This window comes from Euprymna scolopes, chromosome 22, assembly GCF_053919585.1.
Source record: "Euprymna scolopes isolate OS-2025 chromosome 22, ASM5391958v1, whole genome shotgun sequence".
Lineage (NCBI taxonomy): Eukaryota > Metazoa > Mollusca > Cephalopoda > Sepiida > Sepiolidae > Euprymna > Euprymna scolopes.
This window is the reverse complement of record NC_136503.1, coordinates 53402810-53416399: the sequence shown is the minus strand read 5'-3', so window position 1 is coordinate 53416399 and position 13590 is coordinate 53402810. Positions and strand designations below refer to the sequence as shown.

Here is a 13590-nt window from a genome sequence, read left to right as displayed (position 1 = left end):
CCAATGTATTATTAATGTCAAAAATTCAAAATAATTTTTGTGTATCTAGGAGGACGTCGACACCTCCCTGCAAAAATTGCAAAATTAAAGTCGTCATCTCCCTTATCTGAATGGTCCTGTCGGTGGGGCATTAGAATACACCGACTGCCCCCCTCCCCTGCAGAGGGTAAAAGTCCCTCAATGGGGGTCCTGGATATGACCTTAAACTATATCCAGTGGTGAGGCCCCAGCTTGTGGGCTTTGGGGAGTGTGGAGCCACCCTTTAATTACCATTGCTCCCAGGTCCACTCTGACCCGGAGTGGTAGTTCCTGTTAGGGTTCCAACTATGGGTTAAATAGAAACCGACTTGAAAACAACAAATATATTCTATTAAAAATCTTTTCTTCAAAATCTTTGGATTCGGCATTAAATTACCCGAAAAGGGTTGATATGCCGTAAAACAAAAACAACCAACCAACCAACCCTTATCTGAAGACTGCTTGTGAAATTAATATCCCCATGAAACTTCCTCCTCTAGAGAAAGCCAGGTCAACCTGCGTAGGGTGAATGCTGCTGACATATATACTTTATCAAGAAGCCTTAAATAGGACCAAGATTCACCAACCCAAATATGATACATGGTCGGATATAGTAGATTTGAAGACATAGTGATTAGCATCAAGTGTTTGAAACGATAACGAGAACTGATTTTACGAAAAGCAGAAAGAACAATAGATCTTATATCTCGTAAGAACACCATGAATGATTGGATGGAAATGAAAGCCCAAAAAGTTTTAGAGTTGATTTCTTATTGAAAGCAGAGCCATCCAAGAGAATCACAGGAATAAAAAGAACACGCCAGAAATTTATGAAATTCAAACTTTAAAACAAATTAAAATAATGGAAGTTTCCATTAAAATGTTAGTGAAGTCACGCGGAACCAGATATTCATCTTACAACGTCAAAACTTTACCGACCCGTAGTTTCCATGAAGTTACATGGGTGTTTTTTTTGGGTTTTTTTTACAAGTGGTTCGCCACTTATCAAGGTCTAAAGGTCACTCGAGCATAAGGGTGAATGTAAGGTGGTAATTAAGTAATAATTACTGGTGCAGATTGAGTAGAATTTGGATTATTTAAGGGGACGGCTCAACAAAAACTTGTTTACATTGGACTTGAGTGCTGACATATTGTAATCGGCCGGGAATAGGCAAATGGAATAGTGTTCCACATGTGAACAGCTCTAGGATCTAGGAATCAAGCTTTGTTCATTGTTCAGGGAATGTGCGTTTAGGCAAGGATAGAGAGTAGGGAAAATTGTTGAAGCTAGTCGAGTGTTTTCGTGAAAGTTTGGCAAGAAAGGACAACAGGTTGGAGCTCAGATGAGCACTTGCCATGAAAATAACAATAGAGCAGTGACAAGAGAAAAGGGCATCATCTACTAGATTTCGAAGCTGGTTTTGAAGTCTATCAAGGCAATATAAGTGGCACCGTCATTCCCACCCAGATGTGGCAGCAGTACTCCATCCTTGGAGATACTTGGCTTTTATATAGATAGAAAATAATTGCATCAGTAGTGAGATATCTCCATGAGTGGTAGAAAGATCCCACCATTTTCCCAGCGACCTTGGCAACAAACTTGATGTACGTGTTCCATTTCAGATGAGGAGTAAAAGTAAAACCCAGAAGCTTGTCAGAACATGCAACTTCCCCTAGATGACTGCCATCCATTTCAATTGATGCCAGATGGGGATCAGAGTATTGATGATGTAAAGATAGGAGCGTGGTTTTAGATCAGAGGAGAGAGAATCAGAGAGAACTTTGTCATTTACAGCCTTTGATGTGTTGCCATAGATGGTCGTGTCATCAGCATAGATATCAACCAATAATTTTAGTATGTTTTTTGGGAGATCATTGATGTAGATAAGGAAGAGAGTTGAGCTCAGAATGGACCCCCGAGGGACTCCAGCATTAATACTGAGAGCTTCTGATTTCTGCTCATCAACCACTACTCTTATGAGCCTATCAGAGAGAAATGATTTAATAATTGAGAAAACATTTCCAGTTATACCGTAGCTGGAAATCTTGTGAAGTAGGCCTTTGATATGTCGAGCCATTGCCATAGAAAGGAAGCCTTTATCGAGACATTCACTAATTATATAAGATATAACCGTTAGCATCTTGTGAAGTAGGCCCTTATGTCATACCTTATCGAAGGCCTTCGATATGTCAAGAGCAATTGCCCTAGAGAGAAAGCCTTTATCAAGACATTCACTAATCATATGAGATATAACCGTTAGCACATCTGCTGTAGGTCTAGCAGAACGGAAACCATATTGCATGTCACTAAGAAGGTTATTTCTGCTGAGGTGGTTTACTACTTCTCTATTTAATATGGATTCCAGCAGCTTACTCATGACACACAGGAAACTTATTGGTCTGTACAGAGAGGGAGATGACTTATCACCTGAATTCTTAAATATAGGGTATACTGATGAGGTTTTCCAGGGTGTTGGGAAGCACTTCTCCTTAAGGCAATGCTTAAACAGTTTTGTAAGTATGAGGGCAAGTTCTAGTTGAAGCTTTTTCAACACTATAATTGGAATGCCATCAGGAATCAAGGTTCTTAATTAGCTTAGCAGCCTTACGCACAGGTATTTGTATGTTGCATAGCGTGTTGTCTGTTATAGCAGGAAATACAGGGAGTTGATGACCTTCGTCAGATAGGGTAGAATTAGCTGCAAAGTTCTTGGCAAATAGTTTGGCCTTGTCTGATGCTGACGAGATGACCTCAGGTCCATTGATGGTGGTTGGGATAAAATGCATACTTCTGTTCAGGAATCTGTTTGCTATTTACCAAAACTGGTGGGAACCAACTGGTGGGCTTTTATACAGATAGAGGATTGCATCGGCAGTGATATATCTACTGGAGTGCTGAAATGATCCAACCATTTTTCCAGTGATCTTAGAAACAGATTTGATGTATGTGTTCTATTTCAGATCAGAAATGAGGCTTGTCAAGAAATGGTGCTTCTCCAAGATAAGAGTCATTAATTGCAGTTAGGGCCAGATGGGAGTTAGAACAATTATGATGAAAAGAGAGAAGCTTGGTTTTAGATAAATTAAAATTAACCAGCCATCTTTTTCCCCATTGTACCACATGCTCAAGATCAGAAGAGAGAGAATCAGAAAGGTCTTGGTCATTGTTGGCCTTTGAAGTTGTGGTGTCTTCAGCATAAATGTCTACAAATGATCAGAGAATGTGATTTGATAGATTATTGATGAAGATAAAAAAGAGAATTCGGCCCAGGACGGAATCTTGAGGGATGTCAGCGTTAATACTGAGAGCTGATCTCTGCCCATCGATGACTACTCTTATAAGACTATCAGAAAGAAATGGTTTAATAATTGAGAGGACATTTACAGCTTTTCCATAGCTAGAAAATATTGTGAACGTGAAGTAGACCTTTAGACAATACTCTATCAAAAGCCTTGGATATGTCAAGATCTATTGTTCAAGAAACAAAGTGCCTGTCGAGAGATTGTGTGCCCAGCAGATGAGAGGAATAACCGGAAACGGCCAGCTAAGTTTTCCTTAACTGTTAAACCGCTATGAGCAAAATATAAGTGTAAAGAAAAACCATGGAAATACAATAAATACAAAAAAAGATAATATGAACCTACCGTAAGTCTAATGAAAAAATATTTCTTTTTTGCTTGTAAGAATTGGGGGGGGGGGATAAATGTTGTTTTATTTCGATGTTTGTTTCTATATTTTTTTATTGCTGAATAATTTACTTTAATTCTAAATTTAGTTTTCTTCCAATTTATATATAATGGTTATATAGATTGATTTCCTGGAGGTAAATTCAATGAAACCCGTGTGATTATAAAAGAGTGCTCAATGGAGGACAGAGCTGGTATATAGTCTGTTTATTATTCAAACATTATTGGTTACATATGTGCATACATGTTTTAGTGGAATCCTGATTCAAGGAGACCACCTAATCACACCAAAAAATAAAGGAACTATATTGAAAAGAGAGTCAAGATTACAATCGTTTCTTATCAGTTATTCTGCTGTCGTTTCTGCTTTGGAAAAAAGTCGGGTGTATACTTTTTGAATGTGAGCAGTACAGGTTTTGGAGGTATTGGATTGTGTAGTGGACTTTCGGTCAGCGTTCAAGTTGTGGATAACTTGGCAAAGACTAAAGTTACCTCTCATGAAAGAGGAGAACTATTTATGGCACAATGGGAGATTCCATTGTGCACACATGGGCCAGTCTATTCTTTGGATTATGATTGGCTGAATCACCTGATTGGATATGCTTGTACATAAATACAAGCCCTCAGTCCAGATCAATCTAGTGTCAGTCTTGTGCATGAGCTGGACCCTTGGTAAGTGTTGCTGTTATTATTATTATTATTATTATTATTATTATTATTATTGTTGTTGTGTGTTATTGACTACTACAGTTCTTTTGATTATTCTACAGGAGGGAGGTGTGGTGAAGGAAAGAGGTGGGGTGGGCGTTGAGGGAAGAAGGGGAAGTAAGATCTCATGTGGCCAAGCTGTAGCAGCGGGGGCGGGAGTATCGGTATTATTTTAACTTGGCGGTTATTTATTGGCCTAAGCTTTCACTTTGATCTGAAGTTATATTATGCCCTCATAACTGTTAATTCCCCTATCTTTGGTTTTTATGAGTGTTTTTTTTTTCTTTTCTGGCGGTATCTACATTATGCATCTATTTTATTAAGTCATATTTATTTATTTATTTTATTCCTAGCGTTTTTTATTGGTTCATTGTTTTCTCTTTTTCAAATTATTTATTTATTTATAAGATATATGTCCATATGATTAAATTAACGGACAGTGAGTAGATATGCCCTAAGTGTTCCTTGCACTGCATTGAGTGAGAGTTTTTGGCTTAGATGTAGAACAGTTGAAATCCTACAGCCTTTTGGCAGGAAAAGGCTACGAAAAACATGAGAAGAAGTGATAAGAATGGACCTGAAAACTCAAAATGATATGGCGAATTGGGGAATAAACATTTTATGTACAAAAATCGGGAATTCTGCCTTACATAGATGGGGCCATTGTTAGGGACGATAACTCCGATTTCTTCCTGATCAAATAACACAGCAAACAAATAATAAACCAGATTCTTTTATGAACACAAAAATATTTGAAAACCAAAACATTTATTGTATAAAAATGTATCGATCTATAATCGTAAAAACATTTATTGGAAAATCTGCATAAGAAAATATAATTTTAATAAAACAATTTTTGAATTAAAGTAAAATTAGACTTTTCCAAATAATTTAATAATTTAAATGAAACATTTTTCGAACTACAGCAACATTTGATTTTTAAAAAAAATGTTTTTTCCTTAAACATTTTTGGAATAAACCGAGAAGCGCCACCTGGCAACAGTTTAGTGAAAAAACAATGTCGCCGTCCGTATAATGCAGGAGCCCCCCAAAATTCGAATGATATATTTACAATGAAATAACTGGTTGTTAGTGTAAGAACCCCTGACTAGGTAATGTGGCAGATAAGCAGTTTTGCCAGTAGACCCCCCCCCCCCAAAAAAAAACGAACATTATTCACACTCCTAGAAAATGAGCCTACACCTTTTACAAAACAGCAGATCTGTCACCTAATTGGATTCGGGAATGCGGATTATAAAAAAAAAAATGTGAGGAAAAAGAAACGCGATGTGGATAGGGACCAAGATAAAAAGGGGCCTTATGACGTCATGCATACATTAGCTAAGTTGAATAAACCTGTGTGCTAACGCGAGAAGGCATATCCTCCTGGTCTTTATAGGAAGTGGAAGAGTTGATTGTTACTCCCAGGGAGAACATATAACAACAATAGGTTTTGTGCTCCTGGTGATATCTGATTTTGAAATCTTTGATATCAAAAGAAATGTATAAATATATTTAAAGAGTCAATAAATAATTTTGCTCCAAGATTCAGCAGATGTCTTGTATTTGGTTCTCTATACTCTGCTGCCTTTTTTACTAGACGGTATCGCCATATCAAGACACCCAACGATATTATCCTGATTACTGATACGATCTCAATGAATCACACGCACATAAGAACGAAAAAAAAACAACAAAAAAAAACCACGTATTCTTGCGAATCATCTTTTTTGTCATATTTCTGTTTTATGATATCTCAAGCGAACTCTTCAAGACTGCAAATGAGCAAAAATTACTTGGCTAAGACAAAATACAAAACCAAGAAAAGAAAAAAAAATTGCGCACCAATCATAATAAAAAAAAAAAAATCCGCAGATCAATCAGCATAAATCAAACAATATTTTAAACGAATAAAAAAAAATTGTTGAGAGAAAATCAGATTCCAAAGATAATTTCTGGAGCCTGTAAAAAAAAATATAACAGAACACGGAATGACATTTTAACGGGAAGATATTCGACTCTCAATAAATATATTGTTTATCACACAAGACACAATTCATTCGAGCAAAAACGAGTTTAGGACATTCTAGAGTTAATTTTACCAAAATATTTCGAGTTCAATCCCTTGTAAAGGATACAGAAAACACCCATCTAGCTAAAACCACTATCAGCAATTTCCCTCAATCTTTATCCGTGCATATAAGTAAACGGACATTCCATGAGCAGAGCTTTTTTTTTCTTAGAACTGCTCGTCTGTGCAACACAATATCGCGGAGCTGCTTCCCAGCTTACTATAGCATAGTTGTTTTTAAATCCAACGGAAACAAGTAATTGATTAACTGTCCTCTACAATAAATCAACTCCTATCCGATTTCCAACCATCACCGAGCCTCATGGTGTTGTCTCATCTGAAACCGATTAACCCTTATCCTTGAGTGACCTCTAGGTTTTAATAAGCGGTGAATCTATTGTATAAATAACCTTTTATATCCAGAACATTATCGCGCATCGTCCTAAGAACAAATTCAAGGTCTCCAGTTCGGCTCTTCTCGACAAACTCAATGAAAAACTTTTTTTCTCTCAATTCAACAAAACATGTTATTACTTTATTTTCTTCTCATGCCCTGTGTTGACCCCATTTGACCTGGGGGGCAGATTCTGTTTTTCAATTTTGGTGTCATGATGACCTGCACTTAATGTGCCCATGTCAAACTTTATACTAGCTGACTCACATGCTATTTACATAGTGGGCCTAATATGTAACACAAACTCATCGAATATACCTAAAAGAATATGAAACGTAAAATCAGAGCTGTAGATTAAATAAAAGGTTCGGTTTTACAATGTTATAAAGGTTAATAACGACAGAAAAATAATCCTAAAGATAATTATTTAAATGTATTCAGTTAATGGGTTGTAAGTCCAGTTCCTGATAGAGGAACTCTAAGTAAAATAAATATGCGAGATTTCTAAAGAATGTGGTATAAGAACAGTCTTTTGTCTCTCTATCCCCTCTCTCTTGAGGTGGATCAAATAAAACGTTTAATTCAACAAGTCTTACTAAATTAAAAAGATTGCAAAATATAATTTCTAGATCTTAAAAAAAAATGAAAAACTTAAAATAAATAACATAGAATACCATTTTAAACCTAAGTCTTAGGCTATCTAATTTTTGCACCCCCCCCCCAACAAAAGGTCTGTAAATTCACCCTAGTCCGTTCGTCCGTTCATACTTTTCTCAATAACTAGGTTTCGGAATTTTTTGAAATTTTGCACAAACATTAAACATGATATGAGTAAAAAGAACGGATTTTCGGGGGAAACTCCGGTTGTCCCCCTATTGGTGCCTTTTAGGTTAAAATGGCTAAAATTGACAATTCTGTGCTTATTAAAAAAAAAATTGATGGCTTAGATTTTTATAAAACTTACTGAAAAGTTGTAACCAACGGATTTCTATATAATTTTTTTGTCTATTCTTCACAATAACTCCTGTGTGTGCTCCAGGGGCTCTGTTATGGTTAATAAAAACACTCCAATTTTAGGACTATTTTATTATATTTGTCCAAAATTTTCTTAGTATGTCTATTTAGCAGTTTTGCATGGTGCTAAACTCAAATTAAGATATGTTAAGGCCTTGAGGACTTTTGGAGCTAAATGGGGGGTGGGGCAAATGATGGATTTAGTCATTTCTGTTTTTTTTTTTTTTTTTTGCATGATACAAAACTCAAATTTACGTATGTTAAGGTTTAAAACTGCACCGTTTGTTCATTGACACTAGGATTTGACGTCCCCTGGGGACTTTGGGGACTAAATGGGTAGTTGAGGGAAAAAATGCTGAACTTAGTCATTTTATTAAGCCTCGTTCACTGTGCATTCACAGGGGACCATGCATGCTTCACTTGTTTATTTTTGGCTATGGACTTGAAATGTTTGTAAAGACAAAAAATTGATTAGCATACACAAATTGAAAAGAAAAAGTTATTTATTTCAGTTATAAAGCGAAATATTGACTCTCCTAAAAGCAAAACATCGGATACATGTGATATATTTTAGAAATCAGAAGGCTATACATTCAAGATAATATCTACACATTATGGTAAGGAGCAAAGCAATTCACACAAAGAATTAGATTGCACTTTCAGTAATGTTCTATTGTCGGATAAAAGTTATCTAAAGTTTGTGTAACGTCTATATAATTTCTGGTTGCACCTTTGTCACATACATACGAAAATTATATACACGCTGTTAATTCTTTCACTGTGGTATTTAAAATCAAAACAGACCAACTTGTTAAGTCAACAACAACAAAAAAAAAAAGTGAGAGAAAATTAATTTGAATTCGGTACCATTCAAAACCCCTATTTATACACTAGTATGATTTTTTGGGAGAAAAATGAAAACGAGCCCTAAAAAGAGGTGATTTTTCCCCTTAAAACACCCCGGGGCTCAAGCCCCACAATACATGTTTATCTATTTTTATCAACTGATGGCATATGATAAAAGAGAGCGATGGAACGAAATGTGGTCGATATGGATGTTTTGTGGTAAGAGTCGGTGGCGGTAGAGACGTCGCCCACACTAGCCGTTTTCTGTTCTGTCATTTTATATTTACATATATAAACATTCCTCGATTTGGAATATTTCCATTGTTTGCGGTTAATATTCCAACTGATATCAAAGTTTAGAACGATCCCATTGTTTACCTTTTAGGTTATTTACCAGGACATTTCAACTCTCCATCAAGAATGCCGATTCATTACTTTGTTTTAATTGAATTACGTCAGCAATCAGATTTAACCTCTGGCTTTGTCCAAATCCTAAATTTACGCGTGTGCAATACATTCAATGCTTTCGGTATTGCCCGTCACCTATCTAACAGCCTACTATTGCAAGACTCATGTATATAAGTTCATACATTATTGAACAAATACAATTCTAGCAAATTTCACAAGAATTTTTAACACGGTTCCAACAATTCTTGGAGAAAAACTTGATGAACATAGATTAATTTTATCCTTTCTACAGCGTAATTAAGAATGAAGAAGATCGGATGTTATATCGACCGAAACATCGTGAAAATAACACTCAAGATGAAGATGGTCGTCCAAAGAATCCAAATAATACAAATAATTAATCTTAATCTTCCAAATTCAGAAATGTAAAGCCTTTCATTTTTTTTTGTCATAATGATATTAATATTTTTTTTGTCATAATGATATTAATATTTTTTTGTCATAATGATATTAATATTTTTTTTGTCATAATGATATTAATATTTTTTTGTCATAATGATATTAATATTTTTTTTGTCATAATGATATTAATATTTTTTGTCATAATGATATTAATACTTTTTGTCATAATGATATTAATATTTTTTTGTCATAATGATATTAATATTTTTTTGTCATAATGATATTAATATTTTTTGTCATAATGATATTAATATTTTTTGTCATAATGATATTAATATTTTTTTGTCATAATGATATTAATATTTTTTTGTGATAATGATATTAATATTTTTTGTGATAATGATATTAATATTTTTTTGTCATAATGATATTAATATTTTTTGTCATAATGATATTAATATTTTTTTGTCATAATGATATTAATATTTTTTGTCATAATGATATTAATATTTTTTTGTCATAATGATATTAATATTTTTTTGTCATAATGATATTAATATTTTTTTGTCATAATGATATTAATATTTTTTGTCATAATGATATTAATATTTTTTTGCCATAATGATATTAATATTTTTTTGTCATAATTATATTAATATTTTTTTGTCATAATGATATTAATATTTTTTTGTCATAATGATATTAATATTTTTTGTCATAATGATATTAATATTTTTTGTCATAATGATATTAATATTTTTTTGTCATAATGATATTAATATTTTTTTGTCATAATGATATTAATATTTTTTTGTCATAATGATATTAATATTTTTTTTGTCATAATGATATTAATATTTTTTTTGTCATAATGATATTAATATTTTTTTTGTCATAATGATATTAATATTTTTTTGTCATAATGATATTAATATTTTTTTTGTCATAATGATATTAATATTATCTTGTTATTCTTGATATTAATATTATCTTGTTCTGTTTCAGAAATGAATTATCATCTCGTCCAGTCTCAGATCAACAGCCTTAACCTGCCTGTCATTGTAGCATGGATTGGACATTATTTAACAGATTTTGTCCGACAGCGTGCACAGCGAGGACTACCTGTTCTTTTTTATGATTGGTGGCCCAGCCCCCTGACTCTGAACCACAACTTCACTCAGATAAAATTCCCTTCATGCCCCTATGATCCGGACCCTGTCTACTGCAACTTCAAGCTGAACCAGCTGACCAAAATGACATCTCCAGCCCTGGCAACTGTTGCCCCTCAGGCTTATGAAGCTGTGTCTCGCATGTCTTTCACCCAAGATGAATATGCAGACTTGCTACAATTCTACAGTAACGCTAAAAGTCTACGACCCAGTATCCGCGCAAGTAAAGTCGCTTGCAGCTGGGTAAAAGAACATGAGAACATTTGGAAACAATGGTTTCCGAAAAATATTTCAACTCGAAAGAAAATATATCTTGGTGGATTATTCCCTCTTAGTGGACCCTTTTGGACACAACCTGGCCTTGTGCAGAGTGAGTACTTCATTTTATTTAGTTTTTCTTTTTTCTTTTGCGCTTTTTGTATTGCAGTCACCACTTATCAAGACCAAGAACCATTCGTGGATAATTATTAAGGAGATGAGAATGGTTACCAGCCGAAACATTAAAAACACTTTGTTAATTTTATTTTACTTTGTTTTTTATTGAGGTATTGGTTTGTCTATTTCAGCTGTGTATGAGTTAACTTTGTAACTGGATGGGGCAGATTAATTTTCTCAGTTTGGACACGGGACAGAGCCCTAATTATAGGCATATGTGCTACTTAGAGCCATACATGTTATAGATATATTCAACTATTGACTTATATTCGTTTATCAATCTGATAGAAAAAAATATACTAAAAGAACAAAACTAAAATGGAAATTCAAATTATCTTCGTTAATACGACATTGCAGCAACAAAGACATTTATTCTAAATTCATAGATGCACAATTGAAATTTAAAATTTGAACGGCTATGCTTGTTTCATTGCTATTAGTTTCCTTATAAAATCAAATACTCACAGAACGAAACACATGAAGATTATCAACATTTATGATTAAAATGATACTATGGATCTCACAGGACGCGAACCTGGCATTAAAAAAAATTACTAGGAGGGTTCATCGCTATCAAGGCTCCAAGGTCACTTGAGTGTTAGGTTGCCGGTGAAGCAATGCTAAGATAATCTCTAATAGTGGAGTTTGGGTAGAGTTTAATTATTAATGAGCATGGCTCAATAAGAATTTATTTACATGAGACTAGAAAACAACCTTGTTATAGTCAGCTGAGAAACAACTCCACGATATTGTGTTCCGCAGACAAATAGTTCTAGAAAAGGAACTTTGCCTGTGGAACTTTCGATTAGTTTTAGGCACAGATAGAATGTAAGGAAAATTGTTAGCTGTTGTTATAGATAGACGAGTGTTTGCTCTGAATGCTCTACAGAGAGAGAGAGCATAGATAGAATGTTGAGCACCTGCCATGAAAATAATGATAGAGCACAGAGTAACGTCTCTTTTGTGAGAAAGAGAAAGTTGACCCTTCTCTGTTAGCTTCGAAATGCCATGGCATAAAGAGGTTTTTTGCTTTATTTTCCCCTTAATTTTCCTTATTGTTTTGATAATATAATAAAGTTATATGTTACTTTTATTCTTCCTATTTAATTTAATATATATATATATATATATATATATATATATATATATATATATATATATATATATATATATATACACACACAGGCACATAATATTTATTTTAACACTATATATACACATTTCACAACCGTGCCAGTGGTTTAATTGAGTTGAATCAACAATAAGAGGTTGGAAAGAGTCAGTGCAAATTCATCAGCGATTTTGAAAAACTGAAACAATGCATTATTTCAATTTTTCAAAGTCATTGACTCTTTCCAATCTCTTATGGTTGATTCAACGCAATGAAACCACTGGTACAGCTTTGAAATATTATATATATATATATATATATATATATATATATATATATATATATATATATATATATATATATATATATATATATGTATATATATATAGTGTTGAAATGAATATTGTATCTTCAGCTCTCACATCCACGATCGAGCACTTTATTGGATTTTTTTCACCGCCTCCTTACACACTATATATATATATATATATATATATATATATATATATATATATATATATATATATATATATATATACACACACACAACACTTTAGTATTTTTTCTGAGTGCATTTCAAATAATGTATAAAAAATAAAACAGAAGAGACTCCCAGAAACGTTGCTGCAATCAGCTCTCGAGTTTCTTATAACTTTAATTTACGATGATTTATAATAATTCGAATATTATAAAGATCGAATGATGGGTCGGAGATGAGCGGTCGCTTTGCATTATTCAAATTTTTCCACTTTACTTGGTTAGCATCTTGAACCTTATAAGCACTGGCCTTTTACCAGTTCATTACTTTGCTACAATATTTTTTAAAACGTTCGTAAATAATGTTTACCCAATGCAAGCATGAGAGTTACACTGTTCAATTTGTTGGACACGTTTAAAAAAACAGGAAATACCGTTTGACTGTTAGATCACCTTAAGGAAGATGAATAATATTTTTTTTTAATGAAAATAATCATGATGTTAACCCGTTACGTCAGGGTGAAACAATATAAGGCAAGGATAAATGCAGTTCCTGATATTCAACCCTTGTTACACTGAAAACTCATGCAGGCCTTTTCTATGTTAATCCAATCTTATTTTATTTTTAGACGAACATTCTGTAGGGGCTCGGTGTAAAGGTGCACAGCTGAATATTGCGATGTATTTCCGATTTCTTCAGCTTTCCAAGACCGATTCAGTGTTTTCCGAGGAGGCAAGAAATAGAATCAAAGCAAATAAGAATCGAAAATACAATTCCGGATAATTTAGTGTCTTTATTAGATGAGGCGAACAGCCAGAAGCAGAAGCAATTTTACAGCCTGCAGATAAT

The 13590-nt window shown here is 33.7% G+C and overlaps 1 protein-coding gene across 1 annotated transcript in view; it reads left to right on the top strand.

Moving 5' to 3' along the window:
* The window catches only part of LOC145243442 (uncharacterized), a 1410572-nt gene that overhangs the window by 450522 nt on the left and 946460 nt on the right, over positions 1-13590 (top strand). Inside the window, exon 4 of the mRNA XM_080106334.1 lies at positions 10554-11087. Coding sequence (XP_079962460.1) covers positions 10554-11087 — 534 coding nt within the window. The remainder of the gene's footprint in view (positions 1-10553; positions 11088-13590) is intronic.